This window comes from Hippoglossus hippoglossus, chromosome 4 (assembly GCF_009819705.1).
Source record: "Hippoglossus hippoglossus isolate fHipHip1 chromosome 4, fHipHip1.pri, whole genome shotgun sequence".
Lineage (NCBI taxonomy): Eukaryota > Metazoa > Chordata > Actinopteri > Pleuronectiformes > Pleuronectidae > Hippoglossus > Hippoglossus hippoglossus.
The window spans coordinates 4,842,739-4,859,982 of NC_047154.1; the positions used below are offsets into that span (position 1 = coordinate 4,842,739).

The following is a 17,244-nucleotide window of genomic DNA, read 5'->3' on the forward strand; positions in this document are numbered from 1 at the left end:
CCCCAACGTGGACTAACACTACACACTTTGTCGTTCATGGCTTTATTGTTGTTCAATTGCAACATACAAATCCCTGGTAGTATGCTATTTACCTCTTTTACTAGCTTCCAGGAAGATTTAGAAAATGCCAAGCATGTGCCTGTAACAGCAGCTGTGGGTCCCATGTATCTTGTTTGGAATCTGACATTAGCCCAGCGTCACTGTCGGTCCTAAAAATAACCCAGTGAAAGACAGGCAGTCCATCTCAATGTCTTGGAAAAAGTCTTTTGCCATGCTGCCCATGCACTCCATGCACTCCATGTTGATCTGACCCGCTGCTCGGCTACAAACAACTTTTTCACAGGGACGATGAGCCACTATTTCCTTTCTCTTCTTTTGTGGTGAGTTTATTTGTTGGTTCTTTACTTGATTTTACCGTGTTTGTCCACAGGAAATGTAGTTTATTGCTGATTGTGGAGGTGGTTCAAGCTAAACTGCAGCTGATCACACGGCCAAAGCTACTTTGTCGTCCTTAAAACAACACAGTGGTGCAACACTGTGTGGGACTTTTTTACAAGACATGTTTTATGTTTTCACTATTTAATAAGGAAGAACAAATTAGAATGAGAAGAAACTGTTTTCTTTCCATCCCCTCTATTTTTAGGTTGTTGTTGTTAGACAATACTAAAAAGTAAAAATAACACATTGCAACACAACTACTCTGCTACTTCACGCCCACACAAGTTACATCATCTCTCAATCATACAGATAAATCCAAACTGTCTTTCAAATAAAATATTCTGCTCTCAGGGCTGCTTTAGAATAAGAGTTTGTACCTCATGTTAAAGTTTTGATGTTAATATCTATAAATATTGTTTTAAAATGTTTAATAGAATTATTTCTTTTGCATATTTATAAATTTGTCTACATTTGCAGATAAGCTCCGAGCCTGATTTTTGACCGTCCCGCTGAAAGGTTTGACCGACATCTTGAACTCGAGTTGACGATGGTGCGTAATGTGGATGATCTAGACTACTGCCTGTCCTCTCATCCTCAAAGCATCCTTGAGGGCTTGCGCTCCCTACGCACTCAACCCAAACTGGTGGATGTGACGCTGAGCGCAGGCGGTCGGGACTTCCCCTGTCACCGTGGCGTGCTGGCTCTCTGCAGCAAGTACTTTCACTGCATGTTCTCAGGCGACTTTGTGGAGAGCATTGCCGCCCGCGTGGAGCTCCAAGATGTTGATCCTGACATCCTCAGCTACTTGCTGGACTTTGCCTACACGGGCAAACTAACCATCAACCAGAGCAATGTGGAGGGTTTGATCTGCACCGCCAGCCAGCTGCAGTTCCAGACTGTGAGAACCGTATGCAGCCGATACCTCCAGCATCAGATCGATGGAACCAACTGTCTGGGAATCCTGGAGTTTGGGGAGATCCACGGCTGCCCAGAGGTGGTCGCCAAAGCCTTGGCTTTCCTTTTAGAGAACTTTGAGGCAGTGCAACAAAGTGAGGAGTTTCTGCTGTTGGGCAAAGACAGACTGGTTTCCTGCCTGTCTGATGAAGGACTACAAATTCGGTCAGAACACACTCGTGTGGAGGCTATCCTGAAGTGGGTTAGTCACCACAAGGACTCTCGCCTCTGCCACCTCACCCAGCTCCTCACCTTGTCCCGCCTCGCTCTCCTCAGCCTGGACTACCTGGCTGACACCCTGCTGAAGGACAGTCTGGTTCAGGCCTCTCCCAGCTGCAAAGAGGCAGTAGAACAAATTCACAGAGAGGTTAGTGACATTCTTCTTTTCGCTCTTATCTTTGTTTGCGTAATGTGAGAAGGTTTCTAGAAAAAACAATCATCGCTTTTACTTTTCTAGAAAATGGATTTGTCATCAGAATATTTGGACAGAGTCATGTCTCCAAGTCCACAACCAAACCTGCAAGAGGTGCTGTTTGTAATGGGAGGTCGCTCGCTGGATGATGAAGACTCAGATGACTCAGATGAGGATGAAGACAGAGACCCAAGACTACGAAGACTGCTGCCCAGGAACTGTGCCTTCTACAACACAAAAACAAGTAAAAAAAGATATTTCCCCTACCAAGCTTCTTCAAGTTCACAATCCATTTTGCAACAGATGTTTGTTAGGAAACGTCTGCCTGATTCCTCATACCAGTTTGGCAGAGGTGTTTTTAAGGTCTTTAAATTTAGTGCTGACGAAAAAACAGCCCGACAGAAAAAGCGGTTCAGATGTGACAAAACTGCATCATCTTCTCAGCTCCTGTGCAGAGCTGGAAGAAGGCGCGTCTTCTTCTGTGTTTATTACATGGGAAGATTTCTGGCTTTATGTTGAGGCAAAACATCTCCGGCCACAATCTCCCAATAACCTTCTATAACTGACTTTTGACTTAAATGTTCCAAGAGGAAATTAATGCATTTTTACCTAATTTCCCTGGTGTGCATTTGTCTTTTTTCCTTTATGATGCACAAATGTTAACTCAGTTTTTTTCTTTCTCTGCAGAACAGTGGCACGAGCTCCCTAATTTCCCCAACCCCAACAAGTGGGGTTACTCCATGGTCTCCTTGAACAATGACGTGTATGTCACAGGTGGGTCAAGTGTGAGCAACACAGAAACCTTACTGGTGAACAACAAAGGAGTGACGATAAACGGTTTTGAGCAGAACTCACCAGGTTTCTCGAGAATAATGCAAAACCTGGTCAGACTTTTGACAAAGCGCTCTCGTCTCTCTGACAGGGGGCTCGCGAGGTTCGAATACCAACACCTGGTCCACCACAGAGACCTGGAAGTACATCACAAAGCAGGGGACGTGGGTGACTGTGGCGCCTATGCTCCGGCCTCGGACTAACCACACCTCGGCGATGCTCAACGGGGAGATTTACGTCATCGGAGGTTAGAAAATAAATAGTCCCGCATGAGGAGCCTGAATCTTGCAGTGCACTGAGAAACTCCAGATGCTCATTGACTTCTCAGGGTCTCACCTCTGCAGTGATACTTTGATTTGATTTCTTTTAGTAGATGAATGGCCTCAAAAAACAGGGCAGCACTTATCATTGTGTGTTTGCTCTGCCACATCCTTTAAATGTTATCGTTTTTGTGAACATTTACAAACTGATGATGACTCATTCTTCTCACATTTCCCTCCTTTAGGTACAACATCAGTCCAGGTTGAGGTCGAGCACTATGACCCTTACAGCGACACGTGGGCCACGACCTGCCCCGCGTTAAAATATGTGACTAACTTCACCGCCACAGCGTGTCATGGGAAGCTCTACGTGATTGGTTCATGTGCTGTGAAGTACAATGCTTTGACCATGCAGTGCTACAACCCCGTTATAGGTAAGGATGCTCGAATACCTGTATTACTACCGAAGGGATAAAAACTTCATGCCTGTTTTTAACTCAAATATTTATTAGCAGGTTTGTAACGTTAATATTAAAAAGAAAGAGAAAAAAACAAACATTTGAAGATACATCACAGTATTGCCATAAGTCTTAAAGCCCTCTTGGTGGATTCATTTGTAGCTTCATACTCAAGTATTTTTGTAACACTTATTATCTGAGATTTCCCAATAAATCTACATTAAATGATCTGTACTCTCTCCAATAATGTCTGTATCTTTAGATCCTAGATGTGATGAAGAAACAAATTAGATTTTTACCTCAGTATACTGTATGTGAATGTAGTTGTTTTTCAATGGGGCCAATAATGTAGCAATATCATTTGTGTGAGAGTTGTGTAACTGTATCTCAATCCTCGTGTGCATTTTCAGTAAATGTGTGAAAATATATGCAAATATGCGCTGTGATTTGAGAACGCTCACACGAATCTGCAAATGTGAATTTAGAATCAGAATAATCGAATCAAAATAATGTTGCAACAATAATGGCCCCACATAACAGTCAAAGGATAAAGTTAACAGTCTCATCTAGGTTATTGTTCCATAAAAAGGTTGTTGATTAAATGGATATTTCTCTCTTCTTTATTTAAATGTTCTTTTTACAGATAATTGGATCAGCATATGTTCGCCCTTTATCCCCAAGTACTTGTCCTCTCCTCGCTCTGTCTGTGTTGATGGGATTGTATATCTGGTCGCCGACAACACTAAGAAAGTCTACTGCTATGATCCAGAGGCGAACATGTGGCAGAAGGTGGGTTTAGGAATCACTGCTGACAACATTCATAATAATATTATATATAATGAATTATTGCAGGAATATAGCAAAAATAATCAGTTTACATTGAGCTATTTGATTACTTTTCCACGTCTCATCAGGTCCAGCTTCTCCACATGCTTCATGAGAATGGCGGCCTGGTAACACTGGATGGGATGTTATTTGTCACTGGGGGCCATTGGAAAGGCATGGAGGGCGACTACGGGGTGGAAGTGGAGTCTTACAACCGGGCGGCCGACAACTGGGAGGTGGAGGGCTTCCTGCCAAGACTTTGGTTCTACAGCGGGGTCTGCACCATCTTCCTAGACCCCTCCCAGTGGCCGGAGCTTTTCCCCGTAGATTTAACACAATGACCTTGTGTCCCTGACCAGACTAAACTTGGGGTCAAAATAGTTCTCAGAGACGTGTTCCTATCATATGTATTTGACATGTTTATCACTGGATGTCATTGTGCCTCACAATAGTGTGTTACATGATCCTCGGGTATTGCTGACTGAGTTTAGGACCGGCTTGGCAGCTCAGCTGGAATTTACATAAACTTTGTATTATGTGTTTGATATGTGGATGACTTGTTGTGTTACTGAATGAAGCTTGTGAGTCATTAAATAATTGAAGAAACAGTTTGTGGTCTCCTGTGTTCTTCTTTATAAAATGTGCTGTCAGCCACATGTAAACCCACTGTTCATGTTGCCTTCAGCAGCTCGATCATTAACTCATCGGAATCCAGTGGCTTGTCTCGAGGCGTCTGTGCTGCCATGGAAACACCCAAGCCAGCTTTCTGTTTCTATGGCGAAGGCCCGGAAGCGCGTGGTAACCTTGGCAACGGAGCCTGGGACCAGTTAGCTTGTTGTCGCTCCAAAAGTTTCCTGTTGAAAAAGTTCAGGCTGTGATTTTTGAACCTCGGCACTCTGGAGCCCTTTTCTTTGTGCAGCTACCGCCTGTGTTGTACTCATCTTTGCCAGCGTTGCATTTTGTACGTACATTTGACAACTTCCTGTCCTGACCTTTCTTACCCACACATAGCACGCTACAGCTCTAGCTAACACTCTACTGTCAAAGCTGGGGCCGTTCTGCAATGAGTTGTCAACGGGAGCAAGGTGAACACTCTCCTCGACTGGAGGCTGTGATTCAGGTCGGTAACACAACACTGACACACGAACAGGGTGCCAACTATTTATCAGGCATTTTCAACGGAGGACACTTTAAAATGTAAAAGATGCTGAATAACGAAATGACAGGGTGGCTGCATTCCTTACAGCCTTCTGGGACTATTGCACAATAGAGCCATTGGTAATGTTATTAGAAACCTTTTCTTACAGTTGAATTCAGGATATTTGCTGTGGAAAATATTGGTTATGTTAAAGCAGCAGTAAAACAGCTTAGAAATACTATGTTACATGTAAAAGACAGGCATGGAAATTAGCTGAGTAAAAGTATTAGCATCCAAATACAAAGTACTTATTTGATAGAATGGGCCAACTCAGAGTAATATGTACGGTATGATTGTTTAAAAAATATTGATGCAATCATCTTTGGTTTACCTATCATAGTATTTCATGTCAAAATGGCTGTCATGAAAAAGGTGTGTTTTGACTAGTAAGTACCTGCTGGGTAGTTTTATCCATAACAACACGTATGTATTCCTTGATCATGTTTGTATCAATAATATCTGCAATGTAACCAGTGCATACTTTCAAGATAAATCTAGTTGAGAAAAAAGTATGTGCCTCTCAAATCTACTGTAATATATGAATACATAAATAAATAAAATAAAGTAGCATAAAATAGATAGATAGTATGAATACCACAAAACCACTCTGGTTTGTTACTTGAAGACATGTATCTCGTTCATTTGAAAGACACATGTTGAATCAGAGATCCTTACCTGAGACTCGATGTACAATTGGATACAGCAGCTTCACCTCATAATCTTCACACTGTACATGATCATACAGTGTAAGTAAGTAAGTACATTACCCGAGCAGACAAGTTCCTATTTTGGTGCATTTCGTTAGTGGAAGTAAGAAAGTGCATTTTCTGCAGCTCTGTGTTTAAATACATTTTTAAGTACTTTATATACAATCGATGCTGTCTTATACTTCTAATCCACTACATTTATAGATCGAACAGTTTCATATAAACAATATCATTTATGGAGCTTTTTTTTTTAAGATGGAAATGTCCCAAACACTTCTCTAAGTGTTGCAATAATCAAACGTCCGTCATAATAAAGCAATCACAACAATCCAACAATATTACATTTATAACATTTAAACCTCCCTGGGCCATTCTGTGAAATGAATATGACTACTTTTGAATCAGTACACTGCTTATACTTATGTATTTTTACTTAGTGAGAGCCACTACTTTTTCATCCACTGTTATTGGAACTCCTCTGAGTCAAACCGTAATAACTTGGGCCTTTTAATGCTCAGCTAAGTGATGTGTGGGGGTGATTGTTGTGATTCTAGAAGTTGGAGGAATCCCTGCTTCACTCTGATGACTGCTCAGGAGAGGGGACTCTGGCACTTCGAGGTGATGGGCAGGAGTCCAGTGTCACGCCTACGCCTGTCTCCATGCGTATCCGCCAGATCATCACCCGCAACCTGGCTCAGCAGCCGGCCGGTAGGGAAGAGAGCTTTAACTGAAATGCACACATCCAGCAGAGAGAATAGAGCTGCCTTGCTGGATAGCAGTTACTATTTTACCTTAAGTGGTGAGATTGACACTTCAGTACGCATGATCTGCTTCCTCATCTCAGGTGAGAGCTGTGAGGTCAGTGAGCTGGAGGAGAGAAGGGCCCTGAGGGAGCAGCTGTCTCCGAGGCAGATGGACCGTGACCAGCCGCCAGGCAAACATGCCAGTCTCACAGACAGGGTAGGAGTGACACAGGGCAGCAACACACTCAGGTCAGGGTGTGGAGCATTGTTCACGTTTTTAACTAAAGGAGATTATGTTTTCATTTCTTTTGTTTTTCTATTATTTAGCAGCATTACACAAAAACAATTGGACGGATTTCCACAAGACTCTGTGGTAGGATGTGGTATGTGGTAATTTTTAGTGTGGATCCGGATCGATGGGCACATACAGAAATTGTTTTCACCTTCTTTAACATTGTGACATAGGGTATTTTTAAAAGTATGTGCAATTTGGTGCAGATCCAAATAATAATCAGAATTTAGTGAATATAAATGTGGCTTCATAAGGGGACTGAAATCCAGTGCAACTTCATTGAATGTAAGGGGACTGTTGGGCCTTGGCAGAGGTATGTACTCGACTGAGTACCAGGAACCATGCCATTCTAGTACAGTTTGCTTTGTAACCGATGTCACCAAAAATGACCAAACCCGCCAAATGGAATAAACTATACACGTCTTCATCTCATTCTTATTTTGAATAGGATATACAGGGCATGTAGTCTTTTCATGAACATCATCATTATGATACTTTCAACATGTGACTGTATTGAACCCCAATAAAGCATATCTCTAAATTAAAGTGTTTCCCACACTAGCTCTAAATGAGGCCACATTGTTAAACGCTGTCAGATGTTAAAACAGCTCTTAAAGGAGTTAGAGTATGTAATACTGTTGATGGTAAATTTATGCAGTTTTGTTTGGAGATGAGATCAAGAGGGTGAGCCACACTGGAGCATTGACTGCAAAAAGCTCCATGCGTTTGAAATGGAATACGGTTACAGTAAACATCAGTGCAGCACGGCTCTTTCCAGCAGGGAAAGCCTTTCGGAGTTGAACAAACAAACACTGTGGGAAGCTTGAAACAGCTTTGCATGTACTGTAGTGAAAACTGAGGGCAGAATTTACAGACTCCCAATTGAATTAATGTAACTTGGCACAAGCACATATTTTATGTCATACATTTTTCTTTAATTAGCGGCTACGGAACTACACACAGTACACATTACACATGTGCGTGTACTTGCAGTTCTATCTTTGTGAGGACCAGTTTGAGTCACAGACCTTATGGAGTTGGGATTTTTTGGGAAAGTGAGGACATTTTACCATGTCCTCACAACTTGTTTGAAGGTTAAGACTTTAAGTTAGGTTATTCTAACCTGACCTTAAGTTCAGGTTCAGGTCAGAATTAAGTTAAAATTTCGGTTAGTGGCTAGGAAATGCATTATGTCAGCAAGTGTCTTCACAAGAAGTGTTTGCGTGTGCGTGTGTGTGTGTGTGTGTGTGTGTGTGTGTGTGTGTGTGTGTGTGTGTGTGTGTGTTTGTGCGTGTGTGCACATAGGAGCATCTGCATGCATGTGCTTTGGTGTATGTGTTTGTAAGAGTAAATAAGAGAGAGGAGGGTGGATTCATGAAGGCTTTCCTTGTGGTCTGTTCAGGTAGACTCAGACCCCCTGTGCTCACGAGAACCAGCGTCCCCCTTCATAGCCCCCCCATGGTTGCCCCCTTCGTGCAGCGGCTGCTGTTTTGGGGGGAAAATTGTCAGGGTCACTGGCCTCCTCCCTCGAGACTGTCGAAGAAAAAGCTCATTTTTCACGGTGTACAAAGCAGGCATTTGTGATAACACTGCGCTCTTTCTGCTGCTTAAATCTAATGAACACCCGCTGTTTGCCTTACGTTTGGAACTTATTTTAAAGCCAAGGCTATAAATATAATTTAATTAGCTTGGCAGATATATATAGCATATTTATTTTGTTGATATTTTTAGATGTGTGAAAAGTCATGAAACAGAACAAGACTAGGTCAAAACCTAGTATATGGCTGGGCCGTTTATGGTTAATGCGTGAAACTGAAAGATGCTGTGGGACCACAATAAACAACTTTTAATGGAAACTAGCTAAAGCCGGTTTGAAAAGTTGCTAAATTTTGCAAGATAACATAATATCCATATTAGCCTATTCAAGATATCATTGTGTCAGATTTGAATTCTGGCTAGTTACAGCCCTTTGCTTCTCTCTGGCTCTCTCTGCTCACATTTAAAAAGGCTGAATTCTTAACAAAGTCCTTCTCATTTAAATGTGTTCCTGTGTCTGTTGACAACGAATGACAGAAACAATGGAACAACACAAGAACAACGTTAAATCAGTCCATGAAGAATGCATGTTAACCAGCAATCACTTCCAAGCCATTTCCAAATCCACTGCGCTGCTAAGATACTGTTTTTAAAACTGCAGTGTCATCTGACAAAATCACTATACACAAAAGACAACGGCTGTCCTGTATCGTGAATTATATACACTACCGTTCAAAAGTTTGGGGTCACCCAGACAATTTCGTGTTTTCCATGAAAACTCACACTTTTATTTATCAAATGAGTTGCAAAATGAATAGAAAATATAGTCAAGACATTGACAAGGTTAGAAATAATGATTTTTATTTGAAATATTAATTTTGTTCTTCAAACTTTGCTTTCGTCAAAGAATGCTCCATTTGCAGCAATTACAGCATTGCAGACCTTTGGCATTCTAGCTGTTAATTTGTTGAGGTAATCTGTAGAAATTTCACCCCACGCTTCCTGAAGCCCCTCCCACAAGTTGGATTGGCTTGATGGGCACTTCTTGCGTACCATACGGTCAAGCTGCTCCCACAACAGCTCAATGGGGTTGAGATCTGGTGACTGCGCTGGCCACTCCATTACAGACAGCATACCAGCTGCCTGCTTCTTCCCTAAATAGTTCTTGCATAATTTGGAGGTGTGCTTTGGGTCATTGTCCTGTTGTAGGAGGAAATTGGCTCCAATCAAGCGCTGTCCACAGGGTATGGCATGGCGTTGCAAAATGGAGTGATAGCCTTCCTTATTTAAAATCCCTTTTACCTTGTACAAATCTCCCACTTTACCAGCACCAAAGCAGCCCCAGACCATCACATTACCTCCACCATGCTTGACAGATGGCGTCAGGCACTCTTCCAGCATCTTTTCACCTGTTCTGCGTCTCACAAATGTTCTTCTGTGTGATCCAAACACCTCAAACTTTGATTCGTCTGTCCATAACACTTTTTTCCAATCTTCCTCTGTCCAATGTCTGTGTTCTTTTGCCCATATCAATCTTTTCTTTTTATTGGCCAGTCTCAGATATGGCTTTTTCTTTGCCACTCTGCCTAGAAGGCCAGCATCCCGGAGTCGCCTCTTCACTGTAGACGCTGGCGTTTTGCGGGTACCATTTAAAGAAGCTGCCAGTTGAGGACCTGTGAGGCGTCTATTTCTCAAACTAGAGACTCTAATATACTTGTCTTCTTGCTGAGTTGTGCACCGGGGCCTCCCACTTCTCTTTCTACTCTGGTTAGAGCCCGTTTGTGCTGTTCTCTGAAGGGAGTAGTACACACCGTTGTCGGACATTTTCAGTTTCTTCGCAATTTCTCGCATGGAATAGCCTTCATTTCTAAGAACAAGAATAGACTGGCGAGTTTCACATGAAAGTTCTCTTTTTCTGGCCATTTTGAGAGTATAATCGAACCCACAAATGTGATGCTCCAGATACTCAACTAGCTCAAAGGAAGGCCAGTTTTATAGCTTCTCTCACCAGCAAAACAGTTTTCAGCTGTGCTAACATAATTGCACAAGGGTTTTCAAGGGTTTTCTAATCATCCATTAGTCTTCTAAGGCGATTAGCAAACACAATGTACCATTAGAACACTGGAGTGATAGTTGCTGGAAATGGGCCTCTTTACACCTATGGAGATATTTCATTAAAAACCAGACGTTTCCACCTAGAATAGTCATTTACCACATTAACAATGTATAGAGTGTATTTCTGATTAATTTAATGTTATCTTCATTGAAAAAAACAGTGCTTTTCTTTGAAAAATAAGGAAATTTCTAAGTGACCCCAAACTTTTGAACGGTAGTGTATATACTTACATATGTATTTTAAGTGCGATGGAAGTTTTCTTCCAGCTGTAGTTGCTCTTAGATAGTTGCCGCCACTGTCTGAGAGCAACTACAGCGGGAAGAAAACTTCCCCAAACACTTTTGGCAACTGGGACAGCTGCCTCTAAACAGTGTTGCAACAAAGGCAGCTGCCTCTAAACAGTGTTACAACGAAGGTAGCAGCCTCTAAACAGTGTTACAATGAAGGTAGCAGCCTCTAAACAGTGTTACAACGAAGGTAGCAGCCTCTAAACAGTGTTACATCAAAAGCAGCTGCCTTTGATGTAACACTGTTTAGAGGCCCCACAGTGTGGCTGCCTTTACAAATCAGTGGCAGTTTCTGTTGCCACCGGAAGTTCCTCTACAAGCTACCGCTGCCACGATTTGAGCTTGACCTTACCCACTAGTTTAAACTTTATTTTTTATAACTTTCTGTGGAAATATAGACCTTCACCAAACAACTATCGATCAAAACATCAAACCGGATTCTTTTCACGATGTCTGGGCCAAACAGCAAGGTTGCAGCCTCGGTGAAAAAGGTAAGCATCACCTTTGTTTAGTTTAGCTGGCTCTAACTAGTTAAACATTAAGCTGTGACGCCACAAGTGAAAGCAGCACAGTTATGTTATAAATCATTTTTGACTAAATGTTTGTATGAAGTGCTTTGTTTTTGTATGAACTGATATTTATTTATCTGTTTATTTAACTGTAGCTGGTTATTTTCTGTGTCAAGCACTTATCTGTAATGATGTTTGTATACAAGTTTGTAAATAAAGTTGAGAAGAGGTGAAAGCAGCACACTTATTGTTGAGTAAGTATTATGCTTCTTCCACTATGCGATTGTCAGTTTTAGCCGTACAGCTTTTCACAGTTTGTGTTTTCATAGGGCTCAACTGCTCAGAAGGTACCTGGAGTGAAGCCAACCAAAGTTGCTAAAAAGGGAAAGGATGATGAGGAATGTGTGGATAAGGGTGTTGGCTGGGATGAGTCTCATGGGAAAGGACCTATTAAACCTGAAGATCAACTGGAGCTCACTGAGGCTGAGTTAAAAGAGGACATCACAAGGATCCTGGATGCCAAAAACCCACATGCACCCGAAAATATTGTACGCTACAGCTTCAAGGACAACTCCTTCAAGCCTGTTGTTGTGGAACAAGTGGCTATTCACTTTGTGTTGGAGGGCAGCCTTATACATCAAGACTCTGATGAGGCCAAAAGAATGATAGCCGGAGAGGGTCTCCCAGGAGAGGCTGTAACAGAGGAAACAGGAGCTGAACCTGATGAGGAGAAAAATGAAACCCTGGCTACACCTGTAGAAGATGAAGGGGAAGTGGAGGGAGTTGGAGAAGAAGACAGAACAGATAGTGTTGCCTCCAAGAAGCAGAAGAAACGTCCTAACCAGATCAACTTCAGTGAGAGGGCCAGCCAGACCCTCAATAACCCACTAAGGGAAAAAAGCATCCAGACTGATCCTCCTCCACGCATCAACTTCTCTGCCAATGCTAATCAGTGGGAGAACTATGACGCGCACGTGGAGGAGCTGCTAAAACTAGAAAAAAATAAAGAGAAGCAGAAAGACACAGTACCGGAGAGGGTGATATTGATGGAGAGCGACGACCTCACTGAAGTAGGAAAAGCATCCAAGATCTTTGAAAGAATGATCCATCAAAACACATTTGATGACAAAGCACAAAATTTCAAATACTTTGAAGATGCCTCTGATGAGTTCAAGGACCAGGAGGGCACCCTTCTCCCTTTGTGGAAGTTCCATTATGACAAAGCTAAAACACTGTCTGTCACCGCCCTCTGCTGGAATAACAAATTTGATGACCTGTTTGCTGTGGGTATGGGATCGTACGACTTCAGGAACCAGGGATTTGGCATGGTTGTCTTCTATTCGTTTAAGAACTCATCGTTTCCAGAGTACATCTACCCCACCAAGTCTGGCGTCCTGTGTCTCGACATCCACAAGCAGCATTCTAACCTGGTGGCCGTGGGCTTCTATGATGGCTGTGTGGCCGTCTACAATTTGAACAACGAGGGAGTGGAGCCTGTGCTCAAAAGCACAGCTAAGACTGGCAAGCACACTGACCCTGTCTGGCAGGTACGCTGGCAGAACAATGACATGGACAACAACCACAATTTCTATTCTGTGTCATCTGATGGCCGTATTGTGTCTTGGACACTTGTTAAGAATGAGCTGCTCTACACAGATATTATCAGACTGTCACTGATTGGTGCTGTATCTGAAGGGCCAGAAGATGCACAGCTGCCCATGTTCACTTGTGGTACAGCGTTTGACTTCCACAAACAGATCGACTCTCTCTTCCTAGTTGGCACAGAGGGAGGGAAAATACACAAGTGCTCCAAGACTTACTCCAGCCATATACTGGAGACCTACAATGCCCACAGCATGGCAGTGGATGCTGTGAAATGGAACTGCTTCCACCCAAAAGTTTTCGTCTCTAGCAGTTTGGACTGGACCGTCAAGATCTGGAACCATACAGTCAACACTCCATTGCTAACCTTTGACCTGAATGCTGCTGTCGGAGATGTTTCCTGGTCTCCATATTCCTCCACTGTATTTGGTGCTGTCACAGCAGATGGCAAAGTTCATGTTTTTGACCTCAGTATCAACAAATATGAGCCTATCTGCCGGCAGTCTGTTGTGGCCAAAGGGACGAAGTTGACGCACCTGGAATTTAACCCCATCAATCCCACCATCACAGTGGGCGACGACAGAGGCTACGTCACCAGCTTCAAACTCTCCCCTAACCTTCGCACGAAACCCAAGGCTAAGAAGGGTCAGGAGCTGCTCGAAGGTCCAGAAGTGGAAGTAGCCAAAATGGAGACGCTGCTCAGGCTGCTGCAGGAAATGTAGCAACGCCCAGTTTAATGTTTCACTCTCCAACACACAAACCTGATACAATCTTTTACTCTCTTTCATACTCTTCCGTTTTGTGTATCTCAGTTTGTGCAACAGTAAAAATGACATGTCAAGAAAACTAATTGTATATGTTTTTTAAAAATGTTTTCTTCTGATCTTCCTTAAGCTGTTAATCAATATTCATAAACTATTAATAATTCATGATTGATACTGCAGTAGTGGATACATAGGCAACACTGGGAAAAAATTTAAATCCGTGAGAGACTTTTTGACCATTCTCACACTTTCCACAGAATCTTCCTTCTCTCCAAGCAGTACCCATAGTCCGTTTATAGATAAAGGGCCAGCTAGCAGTACATTGTATCTACGCTCATTGACTTTCATATATAATTCAGATGCCCAGACAGAGAGGCACTGACTCTTCTTTTGCATATTACATCAGTAGCCAAATGTAAAGGTTAGGTATGCATGCTTTCGTGCATTCGGTGTTGGGATGGGTGACGCAACATGAGGGAGATAAATTGGGAGGCTGTGGAAGACTTCTTCTGACTCAGGGGGCGACAATTGCTCATGTTACTCTGTTAGCGTTTGCATATTGTTTCACCTTCTGGTCTCCTTGATGCATCAACTCTACATTAAACTCTTCTGGATAAGACACCAGTTGCTGCCTGAGTTCTCCTTTCACCAGCTTCCAGAAAACGTACAGAACAAATTGGCGTCACGAACAGGATCTTAACACAGCAAAGATACGGTCATTTGCAGAATTAAAGTCATCCTTTGATTTACCCTTACCGTATCCGAGCTTGACGAGATCTTAAAGAAAACTTCCATCACAGTGAGGCTTACCCCGGCTGTTGAGTTCCAGCCATAAAACATTAGTGTAGTTGGAATTTGATACTGACACCACTAAGTAGTGATTTGAAGAGTGGAGGGGACGGATTAGTACAAGGCCTTTATTTTTCTTCAGAATGATCAGAGATATCATAGCTGCTAATGTAGCTTGAGAGTTTTCTTTGGTCTCATAAGTCAAGAGGTTCATTATGAGACTCCTGTTGTGACTCGTCTATTCCATGAAAACTCCTGTCTCCTCCTAATTATTTTCTCCCTGAAGAACAGCATGATAGTTTGGCAGCTTTGCTGTTGTGTGATGTTAATGTGAAGTGCTAAGCAATGCCTTTGAGGCAAATGACTGTGGCACCCGGATGAAACTAACATATACGCCAGCAGTCGAAAAAGGATCTAGCTTTCTCCCTCAGCATTTACTGCCAAAGGATTCATAGCACTGAATATATTATATACATTATGACTATGTTAATCTTGTCTGTTTAATTTCAGGCTTATATTGATATGTCTAAGTTGGTCTTGAGGAAGCAGCCAGACACTACATATTCACAACTGTTCAGTGGCTTTTGGTAATAACATACAATGAGGATTCCTATTGTTAAAATTTAGGATGTAAAGCAAATTGTCAGTAAAGCTTACAGTACATTTATTAGGTCGTTTTGTGTGAAAACTTTTGTCTGATGGTTTACAAAGCTGTGAAACACAGGTTGTTGCAATTAACTCTTAAAAGAAAATGTGAGCAAGTAAAAATGTTATAAGATTATGTTCTGATTAATTAATTTCAGTCATGTTGCTGAATTTTGCTCTATTTACATCTAATATGATTTTCAGGCTTGAAAAAATAGTGACTTTTATTGAATATCATTGGTCCACAAGATCATGTGAGAAACCTTTTAAGTCAGCATTTGTCCCAGCTGCCCTCAGCGTGAACTTACTCCCCTGTATATTTTACATGGTGTAATGTTATCGAAATTTGTCTTGATAGTTTGGACATTGCTCAAGGACAAGAGTAAAAGACCAGCTGCAGCAGTTTTTGGTTGCATGTGTTGCTGAAACGCTCTCAGCTTGGTGGGGTCCAGGTATCTTCCTGTTCATCCTACAGTACTTGCTCAATGCAGTCTGACAAGGTAATTACCTCCACCCAGGAGGTTTTGCTTTCACCCCTATCTGTTTGTTTCTTTATTTGTTTGTTTGTTTCTTTGTTTGTAAACAATACAACTAATTACACCCCCTACACTTCTTTGTCCCTTCGTCTATCTCCCCACCCTCACAGCCCACCTGCAGTTGAGGAGCCTTTTCCAGCTACTGAGCTCCACCCACAAGTTGACAGGATTGGTTTCTTACGTTTGTGACATCACAAACCCTGGCTGTCTGAGTCCATTTTTTCAGACTGGGCTTTTGTTTACTACAGTGTTAAATTGGAAATACTCAGCCATGGTGTTGCGGCTTATTCAACTCAAAATGTGTTATGGCACAAATGTTAAAAAACAGATTTTCACCGGAGGGGGACTTTATTCCTTTAAAGCAAATTTTTCAGTTTGGAACAAGACTTCCCCTGCTTTACATGTATTCTGGGTTCATATGATACATATGATGCCTAACTACTGATGATCTCTCCTGAAATCCCTCGAATGGTCTTACTGTCACAATGTCAGCTGAAGTCCAGAAACATTCAGATCCTTAATTGCCATCTTGCCCGAGCTTTACTTGAGTCTCTGTGACCTGACAGAAGACCTTTAACGCAATACCGGTGAAGTCACACCTGGACTCTGAAAGCCTTCCTCTGTGGCTCTATTGAGTCACTCAATGTGATCTCTGGTGACCCTGCAAAATTGCACTTGGACCTGGATAAACCTTGACCTAGTTTTTTTGAGTTGGATGGCCTCAGGAGTTTGGAGAACATGTAGGGTTGAATTCTGAACCCTCTGTGTTGCTTTTGGAGCCCCGCCAGTGTGCATTTTCTCAGACGTAGACCTCCATAGCCTGCTGCATGAACACTTAGCGGCTGCCTGCATAAAGCTGCAGTGTGGCAGTCAGTTGGATAAAGATAAACTCTTGGTGAATGATTTCTGACACCAACTGCCATTTGCCAGTGCACTCTGAAATCTTGATTCCCCTGGGTCTCTTCATAGGAGCCCTGTCAAACACAGTTGGACCTAAAGAAAAGTATGTTTTTAGAGATTGTGTTACTGTCCCCTTTTTCTCTGCCACCCCCCTCTGTTTCAAGTTTGTTTTTACTGCTGGCACAAAACCATTCATTTAGGCTTTAGGTTTGAGTGGAACACTGCCAAAAAGTCAGACTCCCTCAACTATCATGAAATTGTAAAAATGAATTGCCTTCCCTAGAGAAAATATGCTTAAAAGCCCATCCCAGTGCAGAATTTTTGATGAAAGTATTCCATTAAACCCTGTCAAAATTTGGCATTAGACGAATCCTGTTACCTGACTTAAAAGTCAAACATGAAGCACACTTTTCAGCTCTTCTCTGCATGTCAAGAGTGTCTA

The 17,244-nt window shown here is 42.2% G+C and overlaps 3 protein-coding genes across 5 annotated transcripts in view; all 3 read left to right on the plus strand.

Annotated features, from left to right (window-relative positions):
• The first annotated feature begins 31 nt into the window (after window positions 1–31).
• klhl30 (kelch-like family member 30) lies at window positions 32–4,789 on the plus strand. Its single transcript, XM_034583045.1, has 8 exons — window positions 32–380; window positions 916–1,759; window positions 1,850–2,048; window positions 2,492–2,578; window positions 2,727–2,882; window positions 3,141–3,329; window positions 3,997–4,142; window positions 4,268–4,789. Exons 2-8 carry the CDS (start codon window positions 986–988, stop codon window positions 4,517–4,519), a joined length of 1,803 nt encoding a protein of 600 aa, XP_034438936.1. The 5' UTR covers window positions 32–380; window positions 916–985; the 3' UTR covers window positions 4,520–4,789.
• Window positions 4,790–5,165: 376 nt separating this feature from the next.
• The window catches only part of crocc2 (ciliary rootlet coiled-coil, rootletin family member 2), a 40,690-nt gene continuing 28,611 nt past the window's right edge, over window positions 5,166–17,244 (plus strand). For all 3 annotated transcript variants that reach the window (XM_034583076.1, XM_034583075.1, XM_034583077.1), the window contains exons 1-3: window positions 5,166–5,298; window positions 6,638–6,791; window positions 6,928–7,043. In XM_034583076.1, coding sequence (XP_034438967.1) covers window positions 5,242–5,298; window positions 6,638–6,791; window positions 6,928–7,043 — 327 coding nt within the window. In that variant the 5' untranslated portion in view covers window positions 5,166–5,241. The remainder of the gene's footprint in view (window positions 5,299–6,637; window positions 6,792–6,927; window positions 7,044–17,244) is intronic.
• LOC117760521 (dynein intermediate chain 2, ciliary-like) lies at window positions 11,507–13,890 on the plus strand. The gene is made up of 2 exons (XM_034583625.1): window positions 11,507–11,548; window positions 11,896–13,890. The coding sequence occupies exons 1-2, from the start codon at window positions 11,507–11,509 to the stop codon at window positions 13,888–13,890; spliced, it is 2,037 nt and encodes a 678-aa protein (XP_034439516.1).